This window comes from Elaeis guineensis, chromosome 8 (assembly GCF_000442705.2).
Source record: "Elaeis guineensis isolate ETL-2024a chromosome 8, EG11, whole genome shotgun sequence".
In the NCBI taxonomy this organism is placed as follows: domain Eukaryota; kingdom Viridiplantae; phylum Streptophyta; class Magnoliopsida; order Arecales; family Arecaceae; genus Elaeis; species Elaeis guineensis.
In genome coordinates this window covers 3,229,486-3,248,407 of record NC_026000.2, presented here as the reverse complement: position 1 = coordinate 3,248,407, position 18,922 = coordinate 3,229,486, and the positions used below count along the sequence as shown (strand labels likewise).

The 18,922-nt window shown below is 35.9% G+C and overlaps 1 protein-coding gene across 4 annotated transcripts; it reads right to left on the bottom strand.

Moving 5' to 3' along the window:
- Nucleotides 1-885: 885 nt before the first annotated feature.
- Nucleotides 886-18,178, bottom strand: LOC105050760 (uncharacterized). 4 transcript variants are annotated; one of them, XR_012133888.1, is made up of 19 exons: nt 17,581-18,175; nt 15,899-16,153; nt 13,926-14,050; nt 13,798-13,842; nt 13,619-13,700; nt 13,267-13,335; nt 13,019-13,189; nt 12,867-12,932; nt 11,419-11,487; nt 11,197-11,340; nt 11,046-11,116; nt 10,500-10,736; nt 9,383-9,492; nt 9,116-9,255; nt 8,364-8,483; nt 8,169-8,294; nt 1,635-1,696; nt 1,252-1,564; nt 886-1,161 (listed from the first exon to the last, which is right to left on the bottom strand). XR_012133888.1 is itself a non-coding variant. In XM_073242522.1 (18 exons), exons 1-18 carry the CDS (start codon nt 17,740-17,742, stop codon nt 1,513-1,515), a joined length of 2,088 nt encoding a protein of 695 aa, XP_073098623.1. In that variant the 5' UTR covers nt 17,743-18,176; the 3' UTR covers nt 886-1,512. The 4 variants fall into 4 exon arrangements, 3 of the variants coding, with proteins under 3 accessions (XP_073098623.1, XP_010929201.1, XP_010929203.1); XM_073242522.1 differs by having other exon boundaries at nt 886-1,564; nt 8,382-8,483; nt 17,581-18,176; XM_010930899.3 differs by having other exon boundaries at nt 886-1,564.
- Between the last annotated feature and the right edge of the window lie 744 nt (nt 18,179-18,922).

Sequence of the window (18,922 nt, the reverse complement as noted above, 5' to 3'; positions counted from 1 at the left end):
TCAATCAATTACATCTGACCGTCTCATCGTTCAAATTTAACATTAGACGTGTTTAACCTAAGCTAAAATTAGACATGGTTTACCTTGACAACGTACAACTGCCCGACCTCTTTGGGAATAGACCACTAAAAGGGTTTTTAATATCAGTTTTGTTCTAAAGATAAACTTTAATGTAAGGCTACAACCTAGTATTTTGATAATCCCTGAAATTGTCCGCAAAATTGTATGAATCCATCAGCAGATACTAAATAGATCCCTTGAGCAAGCGGGTGTCGAAATTGAGAATGCCTCTGGATGTTGGCTTTTTCAAACTCTTTATTATTATTATTATCACCGGGAACTTTTTGAAACTCTGTACCATAATATGCATATTAAACGGCCATAAAGTTCTTTACCAAAAAAAAACCGGCAACAAAGTTCTGTACTGATGTTTGAGAATATGGACATCAATTGATATACCATGCAAGTCTTTAAACGCCAAGTGATACATATGCTCATGACGGGTGGATTCATCATCAGAAGTGTTTCTCTCATGCTGCTGATATACTTGCAAGCTTTTTTTGATGAAAGATATACTTACATGTTATTGTATGAAACTTAGCCGGAATTAAACAGGTGTGAATTTTTCAAATAACTAGTGTTAGCCGGAATTAAACAGGTGTGAATTTTTCAAATAACTAGTGCAATGGGTCAGAATATGCAAACCTAAACCTTTTGCGTCCGTGCGTGTGGATGACACGAACTAATTTTAAGTATAGCCATCACACTGTCAATAATTGTTCATAAAAATCGCTTAGATGAATTTTTTGAGACAAAAAACCGCACGAGTAAATTAAAGACACCAAATTTCACCTCAAAAAAACCGTCATATGAAACCCAGGAAGCTCAAGCAATTTGATTTCCTCCTACCTATCAAATATGCGGGCCTTCAGGCGGAGCAGTTGCTGCTTATCATTGACTTGCCATCCTGAAATGAATAGTCTAGGTTCCTAAGATCAATCAGCTCATGATCCAGAAAATCTCCAAGACAGACTTGAGTCCCAAACAGGTATCTCAGATATTACTTTGCCAGCCAGCCGTCTTGGTACGTGCTGTGTTATTAGTCATATGCATTCAATGAACCAGAACAAGCAATGAATCTTGCCATGGAGCTGCTCTAACCTGAGCAATTCCTTGCATCTCAAACAATAGTTAGTTTCAAACCCAACACTATTAACAGATTTTGAAATATACAATAGAAAATACCCTTACGTATAATTTCTCGATGCATCAACTTTTTGACCTCATGACTTTCATATCATCCAAAACTTTCTTTGGCCGATAAAGCATTTGCTTTTGCTTTGCTATCCTGCTTGACGCCTTGGTTCGCTGTAATGCAGAGGCAGTGTAACAGCCAGAGAAGTTGAGGTTGAATACTAGAGGTATGCAATAACACGTGAATTGACACCTTGGTATTGTATTGTCTTGCCAACCAGTTAATGAGGTTTAGATGTAAAAATTATAGATATTGACTTAAGCATTCCTTGCTTTAAGCCTTCGCAGCTCCTCCTGCATGCATATTAGCCTGCAATCACAAACAGTGTCATGCATTGGCATCAAGGTGTATGTGTTTGGTTTGAGATCATTATGTTTACCTCCACTGCAGGTCAGTGATATCTTGTATAAGCTCCTTCTCCCTTTCATGGGCTACCTCCAGCTGCAAATACAAGAAATTCTTTCAAACAAATACAGAAATAAGAACTTCAGAAATGTTATTACCATGCTTAGTATTGAAGTTGCAAATTTTTATTACCGGTCCCTTAAAAATATCCATATATGTGTCGATCACTCCACCTGGATTAGTCAATCCAAAAGTGTATGATAATAATGTACCCGTAGATCACCAAGATAGCAGGTTTGAGTTTCCTATTAGTTGGTATTAGATTACTTTTGTGATAACCTCGGACCTCATCTTAAAAGACTAGCTGGAAGATATGGGTCCAAATACATGTATACATGGGTCCTCACACACTTTCATTGTTTAAGCCTTGGGCATCCTTGCCAGCCCAAGGGTCCAAATCTAGTTTAATCCTATCACAAGCATCAACACAGCCTTAGTCGGTCCCAATGGACCTGTATTGCAGTGTCCCCTAATACACATAGGCTATGGATGGAGTCCACTCTGATACCATTTGCAACAACTCAAGATCTCACCTAAAAAGGCAATCCAAAAGGAATTATCTAGATTCCTTGGCCCTGTATAGGGACCTAAGGTGTCAATAAATATAACCAATGTGGGACTAAAACACACGCATATGGTCCTTACAATTTCACTTGGTGCTGATTAGAAAAATGAAGTGAGGCATGACCCCAAGGGCGTGTTAAGATTTTGGGCATCAAGATCCAAAGATTTTACATATGCAAGGGGAGTACCTGCAATGTTAAAGTCAGAGGGGTTGAAGGCAAAGCTTTTGAGTTCGTGTATGACTCACCGACTACATCCATAACATCCACATTCAAGTTATAAAAATGCTTTTTAAAAATATTTCATGTAATTCTACAAAACTTAGTATTTTGGAACGTCCTCCTTTTTATACTTCTAGATTGTTCTCTCTTGTTTGTTGATTAAAAGACTTTAAATATTTCCACCCATGTTGTGATTGCTACACCTTGTGTTACAATGATCAGAAACATAACATATTTTCTCCATCCGGGAAGTTCAGGATGGTAGAGAGGTGGGGAAAAGAAAAAAGTGTAGAAAGGCCTAAAAGTAAAATCTCCATTTTATATTCTAAGAAATTGGAGATCTTATATACCATAATTCATATAGAATGTTTGATTAATAAACTAGTTACAACAAGGGGTTTCATCGCTGTTAAATGACCATGCCACCCCTTTGGCCATCTATTTTTCTCATGGAAAATGTATCCTGCACCTAAATGGCAAGTGGGAGCATTGAGACACATAAATACTTTTTTTGAGTAGAGGATACCAACTTTATCAAAATACACTTGCTGAATTGAAAAATATTGAGATAGCCATATATCAAAATGAGTTAATATCATCAATTCAGCATAATATACCAAAGCTAGACTGTACCGGTCTGTATTGGTGCATATTGGGCATAACGTACTATATTGATATCGAATTGGTATGCAGTATGGGGGGCGTACCGAGTCTTGATATATAAAGCCGAACTCTGTATTGGATGCATGATACTGTACTCTCTTGGTACCAGTATAGGGTCTAGTCCCAAGATTGTGAACCTTAGATTCACCATAATAAAGGTATGGAGCCTCAACACTAGATTGATGAACTTAGTTTCAAAACCATAGTATTAAAATACTTGAATACCTTAACCTTGCATATGGAAATAAAAGTCACACAATAGTGTACACTTCCAAGAAATTGTGCTAGAATAATAAATAAGAAAATGACATTGGTGTCCAAACTTGCTGAAATATCAGGAAAGTTCATTTTTTGAGGTTGTACTTTACCTCAACTTTGCATGGAAAGCTTCTAGGAGAGGAGAATATATCTTTGTGAATATTTTATCATTTCCAAGGTGGTAACCATTAAGAGGTAATTTGATGGATGTTTAGAAAAATACATCCATTAAATATTATGTTGAAAGTATTTAAATTATGCATAACATGGCAAGAATATACAAGAGGTATATATCATGACATGATTAAGTTAGCAATTGCAATGGCCCTTACATCAAGGTTCGTCAAAATGTTATTATCATTTGAGACTTGTTAGTGATGCACTAAGTGCTAATACTCAAGAAGAACCATGGAGCATAATTTGTTGAGTCAATTGAAAAGGATAATATATTGATTTATAAAGTGAAGATTCATAGGGTAAGGGTCTAAAGGTCAACACAAAAAATATGGATTTTGCATAAGTTGGTAGGAGCATGATAAAAATGTGTCCTATATTACAAAATCAACAGACAGGAAATCAATTTTTCTTTTTTTTCCCCCTTTGTCTCAGATCTGCTATGCTACAAATGAGGCGATGCTATGAGGCGATAGATAAAAATATACCCATTAGATCCAACTCATGGTAGATAATGTGAATGTATGGTTTTGAAGTGTTGTCATTTGTTACATGTTTGTGAGATGATAAATATGTTAAGGGCCATGTTTCTAAACATTTATTCTAGTGGAACAGGATTTATTACAGAAAGAAAAAGGCAGATAATATGGTAAATACTGGGCACTGACTTGTCAAGTAAGGAATCAAAAAATATGCCATATCGGGAATACTATTGTTGATTTGAGAGAAAAATAAGCATTTTTATTAACGGAAGAAGCTTAGAACTTGCAATACCAAATTTATGGATAAACATTATATAGTTGTACAACATCCCCAACTAAGAAAAGAGAAGACCGTGGTATAGAGAGGGACTCATTTATGTGGATAGGCTAAAAAAAAGAAAAAAATTGAATAAAATTTAGATGACAAAAGAGAAACCAGATCTTATGCTAACCAAGGATTTATAATTTGATTAGAAGAAACAAGAAATGAATTTATTTTTTAAGACTGGTCTATTATATGGGATAAAGCTTGTTTAAGAATGTTGGAAAGCATATAGCGCAAATATAATAGAGTCTATCTAAATAAAAAGGTGTAATACATGAGCAATAAGCTAGTAATAATTGGATATATCAGGTTATCGCCCATAAATAGCCATTCAATGTGTAAATAAAATGCATATATTGGCCAACTGATGTGAGGACCCAAGCATGTGTGTGGTTTGTCCGTTGTGAGTTGGAGAGATCTTAGGTACTTAAGTAGTTAAGGACACCAATCAATAACCATTTAGAGAATCTTAAACTGCCAACAAAGTTGACTTTTTTGGATGAGTTATAGGGTCGTTGCAAATGATATTATAGCCAACCAAACTATGACTCATGTGTGACTAGGGGAAACTATAGCAAGTCCTTTTGGGGTTGACCATGAGCTAGTTGTGGTGTTTGTGTTTAGATTGTTTGTGGCGCAACCCTTTTTGATGCCAAGGGTTAAATAGAGTGACTTTGTGAGGACCTATGTGGGAGTGTTTCTCACACATGATGTGGGAGTGTTTCTCACACATGATGTGCACTGGATAGGCCTTGGGTACTTAAGTAGGGCTAAGAATCCTAAGAACTTCTAGCTAGCCTTTTCAACTGAGGTTCTTGGTCATTTACAAATATGTGATGACATACATGGGCATATGTTTAGTCATACATTGGTTGTGCATTGGAGAGATCTTGGATACTTAAGCAAGGACAAAGACCCCAATGATAACCTTTTGGGCTAGCCTTGTTGGATGAGATCCTGAGTCACTACAAATGGTATAAGAACCGACACAACTCAACCGCCCATGCATGGCTAGGGGATATTGCACCAAGAGCTCTTTTGGGGCTGACAATGAGCTGGTTGTGGTGCTTCTATTTCTAATAGATAGAGTGTATGAGGACTTATGAGGGCGTGTATTTCATCCCATATTGGTTGTGCATTGGAGAGATCTTGGATAATTAAGTAAGGTGATGGCCTCAACTAATAACCATTTAATTAACATTTCTAGATAAGGTTTGGGTCTTTTTACAAATCATTCCATTCTCACTAGGCAAAAGCTTGCTCTTTTTTTGCTTTTAGAGTTATGTTTTATCAAATTTGAGATTTATCTTCTTAATCTTGTCATGATACATCCAAGATGCATTGGAAGTATGTGATCATCATTAGCCAATCCCCACAATTGAATAATACTATCCTATGGACTCACATGATGGTAACTTAATTTCGCATGCTAACCAAACAACCACCAAAATCAAATTCCATATTTACCACTGATAGTCCGAAAATTCTCTAATCCAAGAGACCTATATGAAAATTGTTTTATAATCACTCATGCACTTTAACACAAGCATAGATTATGCTTGACTTGTCTCAATCAACATACTTTTGGTACATAGTGAATAGTAAATGGTTGATCCACCATTATTCTCTAGTTCCCTTTAATGTCATTTTGAATTTTCTTTCCAATAACCACAACATTCCAAAGAACTAATTCTCCTACTTCGAAGTTCCCATCCACCATCAAAATTCACTTCAACATATCTTGTTTAGTTAAGGTTCATTTAACCTTTGTCCAGTTGCACTACCCTTGACATTTTGTACCTTTCTATTTATTTTGTAGAACTTAAGTTGTTTGTTATAATTCTTTTGCACCATATATTCTTGTCATAGATGTTTGGTTCTCTAGGTGTTTCATTTTGTCCACTTAGGACTTCCATTACTTATATCCTTAACACCCCATTGGACCTTGTAAGATACACTTGCAGTCCTTGCAATCATTATGGCTGTTTCTAGTGACTATAATTCTGAGTTCCATAGGCTCAATATGTGTGAAACACATTACCAATCGAATGGAAAAAATCTGCTTTTGCACCATAGATGCAAGTTGCAATGTTTGGTTATGCATTACAGCATGAAACTCAAGGTGGCACATGTAACATTGGATGTATTCCTACCTTGCGGTAGTAATGAAAATCTCAAAGCCTTGCCAATAGCTCATGGTGTTCCTCTTCCTATGTTTCTAACCTCAACACATTCTAGTTCTCATAAATACTAGCTAATTCTGCAAATCACAACACATCATCCAATGGGCAGAATTTTGCAACTTGGACCTCATGCCTCTCTCATGCCATATGCTGATATGCATACCATGGATGAGCCTACCATTACTTGTCACTCCACATGAATCCAGCACTCCTTTAATTTCAGTGGCCAACTGACACTTCCACATGTTTTAAACATCTTTTGTGTATAAACTAAATTAGCAACAATAAATAGACCAATTGATTTTGCCTGACAATTTTTTCTTTTCTTTTCTAGGAGAAAATCAGGGCTAGGAGCCCCAACAAAAACCTTTAAGAGAATAAAGATTATTAGTTTTGGCCAACTACTCTATTATAAGCTTTTTATTATTTTATTGTTGAGAGCTTTATAAGATAAAGGTTTAAAATTTAGAAAAACAAACACAGAGTATATGGATGCAATTTTAGTGAAATAGAAATTAAGATAAGACCACAATTAAGATTGATGGACAAGAAATGCCACAAAGTCACACTGCCATTGGGGGTTAATTATACAAACTAATAAAAAAGGGACAATAACATCTTAAAGAACTCAAGCTGGCTAGATGAAGTGTAGAGACACTTCTGGACTATTATGTAATCAACATATATCGAGACAACTTAAAGTGAAATTTATCGAACTATGAGACATGCAATATTGTATGACACAGAATGCTGGATAAAAAAGATAGTCCAAGAAAACAAGTGCAGCATAAATAAAAACATTAAGATAGATGTGTGGTAAAACTAAATAAGGAAAAAAAAAAAGAGAAATTAGTATAATAGAGTAGTATGAATTGCATAAGGATAACATGATGGAGAATTGATCAACATGGTATGGGCATGTAAGACGAAGACCCAAGAAGATTCTAGTAAGGGGAGATACTTTAACGGATGTTGAAGGATGTAAGAAAAAGAGGAGAATATATAGCATGGATGGTGGTTGTAAGAGATATGGAAAAGCTTGGAACAAATTTAGTGAATAAGATCCATAAAGTGAACCTCAAACAGTTAGGTCAAGGCTGGATTTCTTCACTAGAATAAAGTTTATCAATTTTGGCTGATTACTCAGTTCACGTGTTTTCATTATTCCATATAAGATTCTCTTATGGCACAAACAATTAGGACATAAGGTCAATGTCACATGTTGAGGGCCATACGAATCATCCTTATATCCCTCCATTTGGTTCATCTCTTCTATCTCTAAAGTTTGTCCTACTGTTTCATGATTTTTTTTATTTCTTTGTTTCAACTTTCAAGCAAAAAAAAATATTTCTTATTAAATAATAAGGGCTGAAATTTGAAAAAGCACCCAGAACTCCCCTTGTGAAACTATGCAGTCAATCGTTTTTATATTACCCAAGTTGATATTAGGATCCAATATGTCATTGCTATGATATTCCTCATATATTTTGGAAGATTGATTCTATGACTAACAACTACCTGGCAAATGCATTAAGTGATTCTGTGGTTTGCATGGGTATGTGATCTAAGATCAGATATATGTTCCAGTTCCACCACGTCATATTTGGGAGATTTCCATTGAGAATCTTAGTCACTTACCAAGGACTTCTCGGTTATAATCTTAGGCAATGGTAGGGAAGCTCCCTCAGTTGAATGATTAGATGAAGCATCAGAAATTGGTAAGTCACCAGCACTCAGTTGCTTCATCATACTAAGGATATTATCCTGCAAATGAAAGACAAAAAAATAAAAGAAACTAAATACACTGAAAAGGAGAATGTATATGCCTCATACCCTTTCAATAATATTTGCCTGCAAAATAGAATGCAGCTGTGGATAAATGGAACAGGCAGAAAGATTTGAAGTAGCATCCACTGATAATGGTGCACTTGTCATCGAAAGTTGCGGTATAACCTACAAAATCCATGACTTTGATAAGCCATTGAATAAAACAAAACACTTAAACATCGTGCATACTCCTTTGAAATCTAATTTGATGTTATGTGATATGGGCCAATCTATGTTAACATAAGGGATAATCAACACTCCGTTCCTTATTTGACTGCCATTTGATGTTTAGTCCCTGTTGACTGAAAATTTTGTTCTTACTCCTTGATTTGATGGCCACTTAATATTTAGCCCCTGGTCCTGCACACACTTTAGTGAAAATGGGTGCAGAACTGATACAACTGTGTACTGAAACGCCTAAACTGTGTAAGAATTAAGCATCAAATGGCAGTCAAACAAAGTACCAGGTCTTAAGTTTCACTTAACCTAATTCATACATGACTCTCATTTATCAGAACAAATAAACAAAAAACAAGTTTGAATGTATTTTATTCAGCTACTTGGAACTTGTGCTTTCTGCATTTTTTATATCCATAAAGGCAAATGTCAATGTGATAACAGAGACTATCAAAGGATTGACACAACCAGTAACAGTTTGTATAAGGTAAGGGATTTACATACCACTAAAAAAGAACTATACAAAACTAAATGCTAGTAGTTCTATCCAGCCTCAAACCAACAACCTTAGAACTACATACCTGCAAACTGAGACTCTTCTGAAGGCCAATAGGTGGAAGAGCCTTATCTAAGTCAACATCCTCAGATGTCACTTTAAAACGTCCCCTTTGCTGCACAAGTGGAGGTTTTGATTTGTCATCAAGATCATCGGCACTTGATACTGCAGTCATAAATGTCAGTTAAAAAATCAAAATTCAGGGGAGGAGTTCTGATGCAAAATTTTCAATAAATTAGAAATAAGTATTGCATGCCAGTAAAATGCAAAGAGAAATGGTTTATTTGCACACCTGATGATTTGGTTGCTTTAGGCATTGCTTCGACAGTTGTGTCATTGACTGTGCAAGAAACCCCTCCATTGCAATTTTCCAAGTTCAGGAGTTGACTTTGTTGATTCAGACTGAAAACAGAAAACAAACATCAGTTAGATAGTGCAGATGAAGATAAGGACAAAGAACTCAGTACATGTATATGTAGAACTTTTATGTAACACATAAAAGCTGGACAATTATCATGGAATATGTGACCAAAATCCAGAAGTAATACATGAGGACAATAAGACTCCTTAGAATCATCTATGCTATGAAAAGTGACCAGCTTGCTAAGAAGAAACACCCCTAACAAGAAAATGTGAGCTTCGCCAATAGAAAATGCTATTGTCTTTGAAAGAATGCTGATGAGAAAATGCCATTTCTCCTTTCCCTTTACCCTTATTTCCTTAACTTTTCTTCTTATTCTAGCTCAATATCACTTTTATGCCTCCTAGGAAAACTTATATGGCTGCTTTTATGTTCTGCAATTGCCACACAAAAGATGAAAACCTCATATGCAAAACATGATTGATGCAATGACATCAAAACTTACAACACTTCAATTCATTACATGGAAGGGCTGAAACAATTCTATGGGGATGACCAATTAAGCCATGATAAAACGGATAAAGCAGGTATCAGCAATGCTGAAGATACACTTTTGAATATGTGATCTTGATGAGAAATGCTACATGTATGTAAAGAAACATGAAAAGCTTGTCATTCAAGTAAATATCTAGAAAATAATACAAAAGGAACAATGCATGACAAATGACAATGAATAAAGAATAGAAACATGTTTAACAATCAAAATGTGGCACAAAGTAAAACCTTTCTTAGTGAAGGTGTGATTGCAATGGCAATCAGGGATCCAGAAACAGAAAAAATATTAATAAGGTACCACTGACAACTGATGACTACACAAGTAATCCACACGCAACGATCAACAAAACAGAAAAAATATTAATATGGTACCACTGACAACTGATGACTACACAAGTAATCCACACGCAACCAAAAATAGCAGCAACACAATAACAATTTTTGTTACATCTGCTGCAATTTTTAATTATATTCCATTTAGAGCTTATCAAACCTCTCTCCTTTTGCTGAAGAAAGAATGTCTGATGAGCATGAACTTGTAGAAGACTTCTGTTCATGATGAGTCTGGACAGGCACATTGTCCACATGCTTTACATTGTTATCTGGTTCATAACTTCCGCTAGAGCAGTGTTCTACCCCATTGCCATGGAACTGCAAACCATTCTGAAGAACATTCTGGTCACTTTTTCCAGCAGCCTTAGCCTCACTCTCAGATTCATTGGATCTGGCTCTGAAAATAAAGGAAAATCAAGTAGTCATCATTAGATGGGATGTGGATCAAGATTATAAGTCATTAAGGACATACATCTGAGATAATGAGCAAAATTTGGCCTTAGTTTTTTTTATTTATTTATAAATTATGATGGCCCAATAATATTTTAACTCTGAAAAATCCATAGAGTAAACTGATACTACCCTACCATAGAAGAATATTAAGAAGTTAAGGTAACTTTAAAAAAAAATTATCCTTATAGGGTGAAAACATGTAAACAATAAAGCCAACAAAACATATTAATTTTAGGAATGTCCTTCAAGATACCTCTGAAGATATGTAGTCTGAGTAGATGATGAAACGAGACTTGATTTATCATGTAACATCCCATCGCTTTCCTGCCAATTTGATATGCTATTAGAAACTTGTCACAGATCTGACCATGATAAACCAAAATCTGTGAAAGACCAAAACTTACCATGTCATCATCATACTTCAATGAGCAACTTGTAAAAAAATTGGTCCCTTCTGGCATTTTATCTTGCAAGTTATCAAGTTTAAACAAATAATCTTGACACCTATCCAGATCTTTTCCCAGAACGGTGTCCTCATTATCTGGAATCTGAAAGAAATGCATGTGTTCATCAAGAAATTCTGACAAATGGATTGGTAGAGGAGGATGAGAATATTGAATCTGTACCAGTGAGGCCTGAGCCTTCAAGTCCTCAATGTCAAAATTCCAACAGCTGATTCCTTTTTTATATTCATTCTACGAAAAATGAAAAGAAAAAAAAAAGTTCTTGTAAGCATCAAATGGGCCTATCACTGAGTGGGAGATAAAATATGGAATAATGAATCACTGCAACATAGGCACTCAACTTTAATTACATTCTAGTGATGCCAAATGTTTCCATTCAAGCCACTTTAGTATGTGTATTTTCTTTTGGGCTGGCAGGTGGCTGGTTTGGGGGATACAAGTCTATGATGCTTCCAGTTCATTTCACTTGAAAGCCTACTTTGCTGCCAACTTCATCACATATTCACCATCCAGCTAGCAAACATCAATTCCCATGTCAGAGCTTTCGGTTCTTGGCAACTAAGATTATCATTCCTATTGTTGTTCAACCATATGCGCTGCTGCTTGAGGCTTTCCTTCAGGGTCAGACCCCTCTTGCCATGATTCATGTCATGTAACCTTTACCCAAAATCAATGTTTGCAAATAAAGGTCTATGTAGCTTATCTTGCTACCAAATCACATCAACCCTAAACCTGCCTCACTAATTGTGTTGTACCTTTGCAAATAATGCTGCTTGTTCATGATGGTGTACATCCATGTTTTTGGTACACATATAAAAGGTCATACATACTTATGCATCATTTCAGCTCATTTTTCAGTCTCAAGCACCTTGGCCACTTCTTAACCAGACACAACTCATTGTCATCCTACCTCTAATATGCTCTCCCTCCTGTTAGCAACTCTATTTGTCTAAATTATCTCCTTGTGGCAGAACCCTACTGCTTAATCCACCTTAAGCTTTGAATCCTTAGGTTTGCTGGCTTACTTGTAGCATAGGAGTCCATTCTACATGCATACATTTAACCTTACATGTGTAAACTTCAGCACTTTCTCCAAACATTTCATCCTTCATTTTTATCCTTCTTATTAAATGTTAAACTGCTAAGCACAATGCAACTGCTTCCATAACCACAAGAGTGCATTTTAGCTTTTATATCCTTGCTTGCTTTCAGCATTCCCTTTTTCTGATTGACCGGGCCCTCATTGGTGCAAGCAAACCAATTTTCGCTTTATTTTGTAATGGACTCAACTATTTTTTGTCATCAACTGGCTCTTTTACATTACCCAAAAAAAAGCTCTTTTGACATTTTAGTGACTTGAAATTCTTAATAAATTTCAGTACTCAGCTTCAGTTAATCTTTTAACCTGATGGATGAACAATGAAAAGAAGGTTGGATTTTTAGTCAGGAGGCAAGGGAACAATTGAGTGACTTAATAAGACAATAACTTCAGGTAGTATGCAGTGTCTATTTGTTACAACATACAAGTTATTGAGTTTTAGGTATCTCAACACGGAAAAGAATTTTTTTTTTTTTAAAAAAAACTTGGATCAGGATATGAGAACCCAAACCTGAGATATCTCCTCCTTCTTTCCATCAGGCATTTTCTTTTGTGCAACCAAGTCTTCTTCCTTGTCCTGTGCTCAAATAGAACCATGATGTTATGATCATAAATAATAAGTAGTAAGTTACAACCACAGGTCCAAAAAACACAGTTCACTACCTTCAAAGCTTGATGGCGAACACCAAGAGTAGGTAACCCCTCCAATATCTTCCGCACAATGTAATCTTGGGAGCGGGCTTGCTTGAAGAAAGGATGCTTCAGAAGTTTTTTGGCAGAAGGCCTTCTCGAAGGATCTTTTACCAAGCACATAGCAATCATTTGCTTAAAAGACTAAGAACAAAAGCAGAATTTATAAGAAACAATTAATTTCAAACAGAAAAATGATATTTTCTGTAATGTAAGGATACCCTTGAGAACTTCCTGTCTCTTTCATAGTCAAGGCCTGGAGGGGCATTTTGCAAAGTCATAAGCAAGACCTGCCATGTGAACTTACTTTAGAACTCCTGAAAAAATGTAGTGAAAAACTTCGGCATGCAGCAACTTCCTTGCAAAAGCCCTTGTAAGTTATTTATATCAGGTACAGGAGTGCAGCCCACATAAAAGAGAACTTCACTTAATCGGGTCAAACTACAAATAATTCATTCATAACCCATACTTGGCAATGCTAAATGGTGGTGCAGCAGAAGTTTCAGATATGAAAGTGGTTCTTCAAATTATTTAACTGTAAATGCTAAATTCTTATCTGATTGAACAAATTACCTTCATTGGAGGGTATTTTGAGAAAGGAGCATGACCACGAGCAAGCTCCAAAGCAGTAATTCCAAAAGACCATATGTCAGCCCTGTTGATTAAGTATGAGAAGCATTTGCAATGAGGTATTATGAAACAAAACTTGACACAAACATAAGTGATGACTCAAGAGAAGGTTATAGACCAACTTGAAATCATAACCATGTAATTGCTCCATCACTTCAGGTGCCATCCTATCAAAAGGAACATTAAGGTTAGGAATTAAATTTCAAAACATAAATATACACAAAGATGCCTGTTGTTTCTAAATATGCACCAGCAAGGTGTCCCCACGAATGTATTCCTCGTGCGTTGCCTGTCACCTGAATCAAAAAGGCAAGCAGAAACCCCAAAATCTCCAAGCTTAATCCCACCTCGTGCATCAACTAAGATATTACCAGCCTACAAGAAGCAACACAGAACTTGGAGGAGTTAGTAGTGCATAGAACAGAAAACTAAGAGAAAGGTGTGAACAGTGAAATATTACTAGGTGCAACTACACTGAATATGATGTAGAAATTTTTCTAGAAAAATGCACAACCAGAAATTAACTGCAACATCGATGATAAACCCACAGAGCAACATCTTCAGTAACAATTGAACTTCACTGTCAAACCTGGGTTTCCCAAGTGTTCTAAATATCAGTCAAACTTACCAAAGATTGTACATTGACCAACACATCTACTAGTCTAGATTTTACAAAAATTGTGTTATATACTATGTACATTATGATGACAAACCAAGATAGCACTTTATTAATATGGTGTTTTTAACATAATTTATCTTCTATCATCATGGGTGTTGGATGTGACATTCTTTTAGATCAAAAATAAAAAAATGTGCACCATTCTTCCCATTTACTTTGACAAACTGAAAAAGTAAAAATAAATTAATTCCTATAAAAAAATTCAGAATAAATTAGATATTTAACATCAAAGGTGATCCTTCAGATCTCTCAATTTTTTGGAAAATTGATGTGCTTGAGAACTATGGCTAAATGAACACATGTAAGGATGGTTATCTGCTTTTTTTACCTTTTCTGAAAAGGTCGTCCTCTATTAATGATCATTCTTGCAAAAAATATTCCATGTTGATGGTCCGATCAGTTACAACTTGTGATTCCTGTTTTAACATCTGATTTAAAGAACTACTGCTAAATATGAAATACAAGTAAATATACGGCCTCCTCACCTCTAAAAACCAATGATCACATGAATAAGAAGAGGTAGAAACATGAAATGCAATTATGCATAATTGTCACAATGCCCACTCTGACAGATCAGCATAGCATTGTAACAAATCTGATTCATAACATGGTCATCCTCCTATCTTCCTCTGGCTTTCTCTTCATGCAGCCTTAACTGGACTTTTGTGTCCTTTAAGCAGAAGTTGATATATCTTTATTATAAGTTCCATTTCCTGTCCAAAATAAGCAGTAGTTGTGGTATTATTGAAGGATTGCAGGATCATTGTCAACCTATTGCCTTCATCTTTCCTTCCTCTTCCTCTGATTTCAGTGATCCTTATTATTTTTTCTGAACCATATATGAGACATGATTCGGATACAATAGCAACACAGCCAGACAGCCAGTTTGGGCATGATAGCCAAGCATCCATATTGCATACAACCATTGGTGAACTCATCATACCACTAAAACTTTCCAAGACTTCTTTTCGAGTTACAACTAACATAAAATCAGATACTATAATTACATAGCGCACAAGTCGAGTGCCACAGAAAAAATTGCAATGACCAGGTATGCAGCATGACTATAATGTCAAAATTTAAAATACATGTTGGGCTTTGATTCAAGGAAAAAGAGGAACACCACCAGCCAACCAGGTGAACCTTCTTTCCACAAAGTATTTATATGTTTTACATGAGGCTATTTTGAAAAGTAATATAACCTGTTAAATTTGATGATTAACAGCAATATAATCAGTTTAGTCTTGCTTATATATAAATAAGATGAAGTTTATTAAGAATTCTAAGAAGCAAAAGAGTAGCAGTATGTCATGTCATCCTGTTTTACCCCGAGATTATCTAAGAGATGTATTCCTCAAAACATAATTGCCATTATAAATCACTAATGCCTCAATTTACCTAGTTATCATGCAAGAGATATAAATGTGCAATACATGGAACATTAACCTTGTAATGAAAATAAACAAATAGGCAATGCTAAAAAAAGATGGCTAATCATGCCCATCAAGTAAACCAACAAATTTGGAATACAAATATTAAGTTACCTTTACATCTCGATGTATATGGCCATGATGATGAAGATAATCTAAACCTTTTAATACTTCACGTAATATAGTTGCAATCATGACTTCCTCAAAGCCATCGGGGTAAGCAGATTTCATTATATGAAGACAAGACCCCCCGGCCATATAAGGCATGACAATCCATAAGTCATGACCATTTACAAATGAACAATGTGCCTTGAGAACATTAGGATGGTCAATCAAGATCATAGTCTGTGCCTCGCGGGAGATGTTGCTCTGTATAAAGCAGAGTGATATCAATTTTCTGATATTTGAAAGGAAGGGAGTTGATAAGCCAGAACAAACAAAATAAGTTATGGAAAATGACTAATAAATTATAGGGCTCCAATAAATTTGAGATAAGTTCATTACTATTTCTATCTGATGTCAAATAAACAGTATCTCAGCCATTCAAACTATGGAGACAGTTGAAATGAAAATTTATAGACAGTTCTACTGAAAAGAAATCTAAAGAAATAGGATGTCACTGTCATGCAACACACAGCAGCAAAACAGGGAAGCAAGTTGAATTTCATTTACTTTAGCTGCCAACTTGTCACGTGGAGGAGAGATACATTTGACAAGCCACAGCAATGCTAGTAGCTTTGGATCAAATTAAACAGTATTGAATCAGCAACTGTTGCCTACAGGTATAATTCTGAGTTATTTTAATACATCACCATTTACTTGAGAAGCAAGTCAATGAAAATGTGGTAATACAATGAATCCACAGATTTCCACATTTCGTCTTAGCATTTTCGTCATTTTTTTTTCTATTTTGCAACTTGATACAGCTGCTTGCACAGAAGGTCACCAAAATCAGCAAGGTAATAGGACTTCCAAGATTTGTTACAAATTCACTTAACTATAAAAAGAATAGTAGGTGCTTGAATTTTATCACACTGAGGAAAAGATGATACCTGCTTTTACCAGCATTATAATCACTATAGTTAAAGATGGGCACATTTATTGGCACGCAGCAAATGCAGGAGAAGAGGAGTAAAAATGCCTTTAGCAGACTTACAGAAGAAATAATGATTGAAACAGTTTCTCACACGAATTGTCATCTAATGCACCCCGATTGATGCCCCAGATATGGAAAATAATATCACATAGCATTTTTTTTTTTCGGGGAAAAATATATAAACTTATCTCACACGTGCCCTTTGATTAGTTCCAGATAGAAACACGACCAAACAATCTTAGCCCCCCACTTTCAGTGCTTTCATCGTCTTTTTCTAACACTTAATAGTTTAATAATTTCATCAAAAAAAAACAAAAAAACAAAACTCGATTTTCATTGAAATAACTTCCTCAGAAACACAAAATTCAGGGGACAATTCAGCTCATAATCAAATATTAGAAAAATACCTATAAAGACAAGTAGGATATCCTTTCTTTGATTTCAATTAGCAAAACGATTACATTAAATCATTAGAAACACGTTCACCAGTCAACCAAATCATCAATAACCTATATAACAATCCAATAACAACATAAACTTTGTCATGGATTGATTCTTTCTACTACGATAAATAAATTCTTCTATACAAAAATTTCTTTCATGCAGGTTTTGGTTTCTATTCAAATCAACTAATCCCTTCTTTCCAACCATAAAGAAGAAAGAAAACGAAACAAGATGGAATTTAAATGATCAAACATACCAGATCGCTGTTGTTCCTCTCAAAATCAAGAATCTTGATCGCCACGACCTCATCTAAGGGAATGCAACGCGCTCGATAAACGGACGCGCTGACTCCCTGCCCCACCAACTCATACAGCTCGTACTCCTCCGATCGGATCGGATACTTCATCCGCTCCATCATACCCAGCTCGGCTTCAGACTCCTGTCAAGAACCACCAAACCCTAAATCCAATCCAGATATCGATCCACCACAGCCATGAATCCAAAAAAGGGGCAAAAGAAAAGAAACGAGCAAACGACGATCTTTCTCGCAGAAAGATTAGAGGTAGTAAGAGGCCGTTCGATCCGAGGGATCAGACCGAAGCGGAGAGCGATCTGGGGAGTTCTGAGTCGGATGGAGGGGAGAGAATTGGGTGGAAGTAGGCGGAGGAGGTTTCTCTGGCTTTCTCGTGAGACAGGAGAGACCAGAGAGCGATAGCGTCCTGGGCCGCCGCTCTCCGGCTCGCTCTCGAAATAAATAGACAACTGGAGCGAGAAGAGAGGGGTCGAGCTATTTATTTCGTATGCAAAAAGCGCGCCACATGGGAAGAAGTCCACGCCCGTTTGCCTTTTTTTTTGGCGACGTGAATTCCGTTACACGGCGCGCGTGTGACGCCGCGTCCCGGCCCACCTGCTGGAACTATAGCATCGGATTCCGATGCTATGTTACGATAAAAGGTAGTGAAATGAGGGAGGTGAGGCTGTCTTATCACCGTTGGATCTGATGATTTAAAATCTTAATCAAACCTTATTTTACTAATTATCTTACCTATTTTATTTCTTTACCAATAATTATTTCTCTTGTTAAATTTTAAAATTGAGATCTAAAATAATTAAAAAGGTACTCCACTTACATCTCAAAAAAAAAAAAAAATTTGTGTTGCACTGAGTCAATAACAAATCATGCGGCATCCAGATTTCCGCCGCATCAAGTCAAAAACAAATATCAATAACAATCGGTACAAATAAGTTGAAATGTCTACCGAATTATATATAATTACTTCTCCAAAGTCTCTAAAGATAACATCGGGATAAAATTATATGTTTGTTTTTTTATTTTCTAATTAAAGTTATTCGTCTCTATTATTAGCACACTTTCTTTTTTTGTTTATAATGACATTCCTTGCAATTAAAAAAGATAATTAAATCACAACTATCCATGCATTTTGGGTATTTGATAAGATATCTTTTTACGGACCGAACTATACTCTCCGTTTTCGGATTTTACTTTGGCTTACGGTCCCTCTCGGTCTTTTGAGGCCAAATTAGGCTCGCCTCTTTTAATCCCCGATACGCTTTTCCTTCCAAGGTGTTCTAAAATC

Bases quoted from the DNA above. Each gene is read 5' to 3' on its own strand.
- LOC105050760 (XM_010930899.3), bottom strand. From the start codon at position 17,742: ATGATGGAGCGGATGAAGTATCCGATCCGATCGGAGGAGTACGAGCTG. The intron at 10,737-11,045 runs GTATCTTGAAGG...CTTTATTTTCAG, and splicing joins CAGACTACATATCTTCAGAG to AGCCAGATCCAATGAATCTG. The intron at 9,493-10,499 runs GTTTGATAAGCT...TTCTGTTTTCAG, and splicing joins TCTTCAGCAAAAGGAGAGAG to TCTGAATCAACAAAGTCAAC.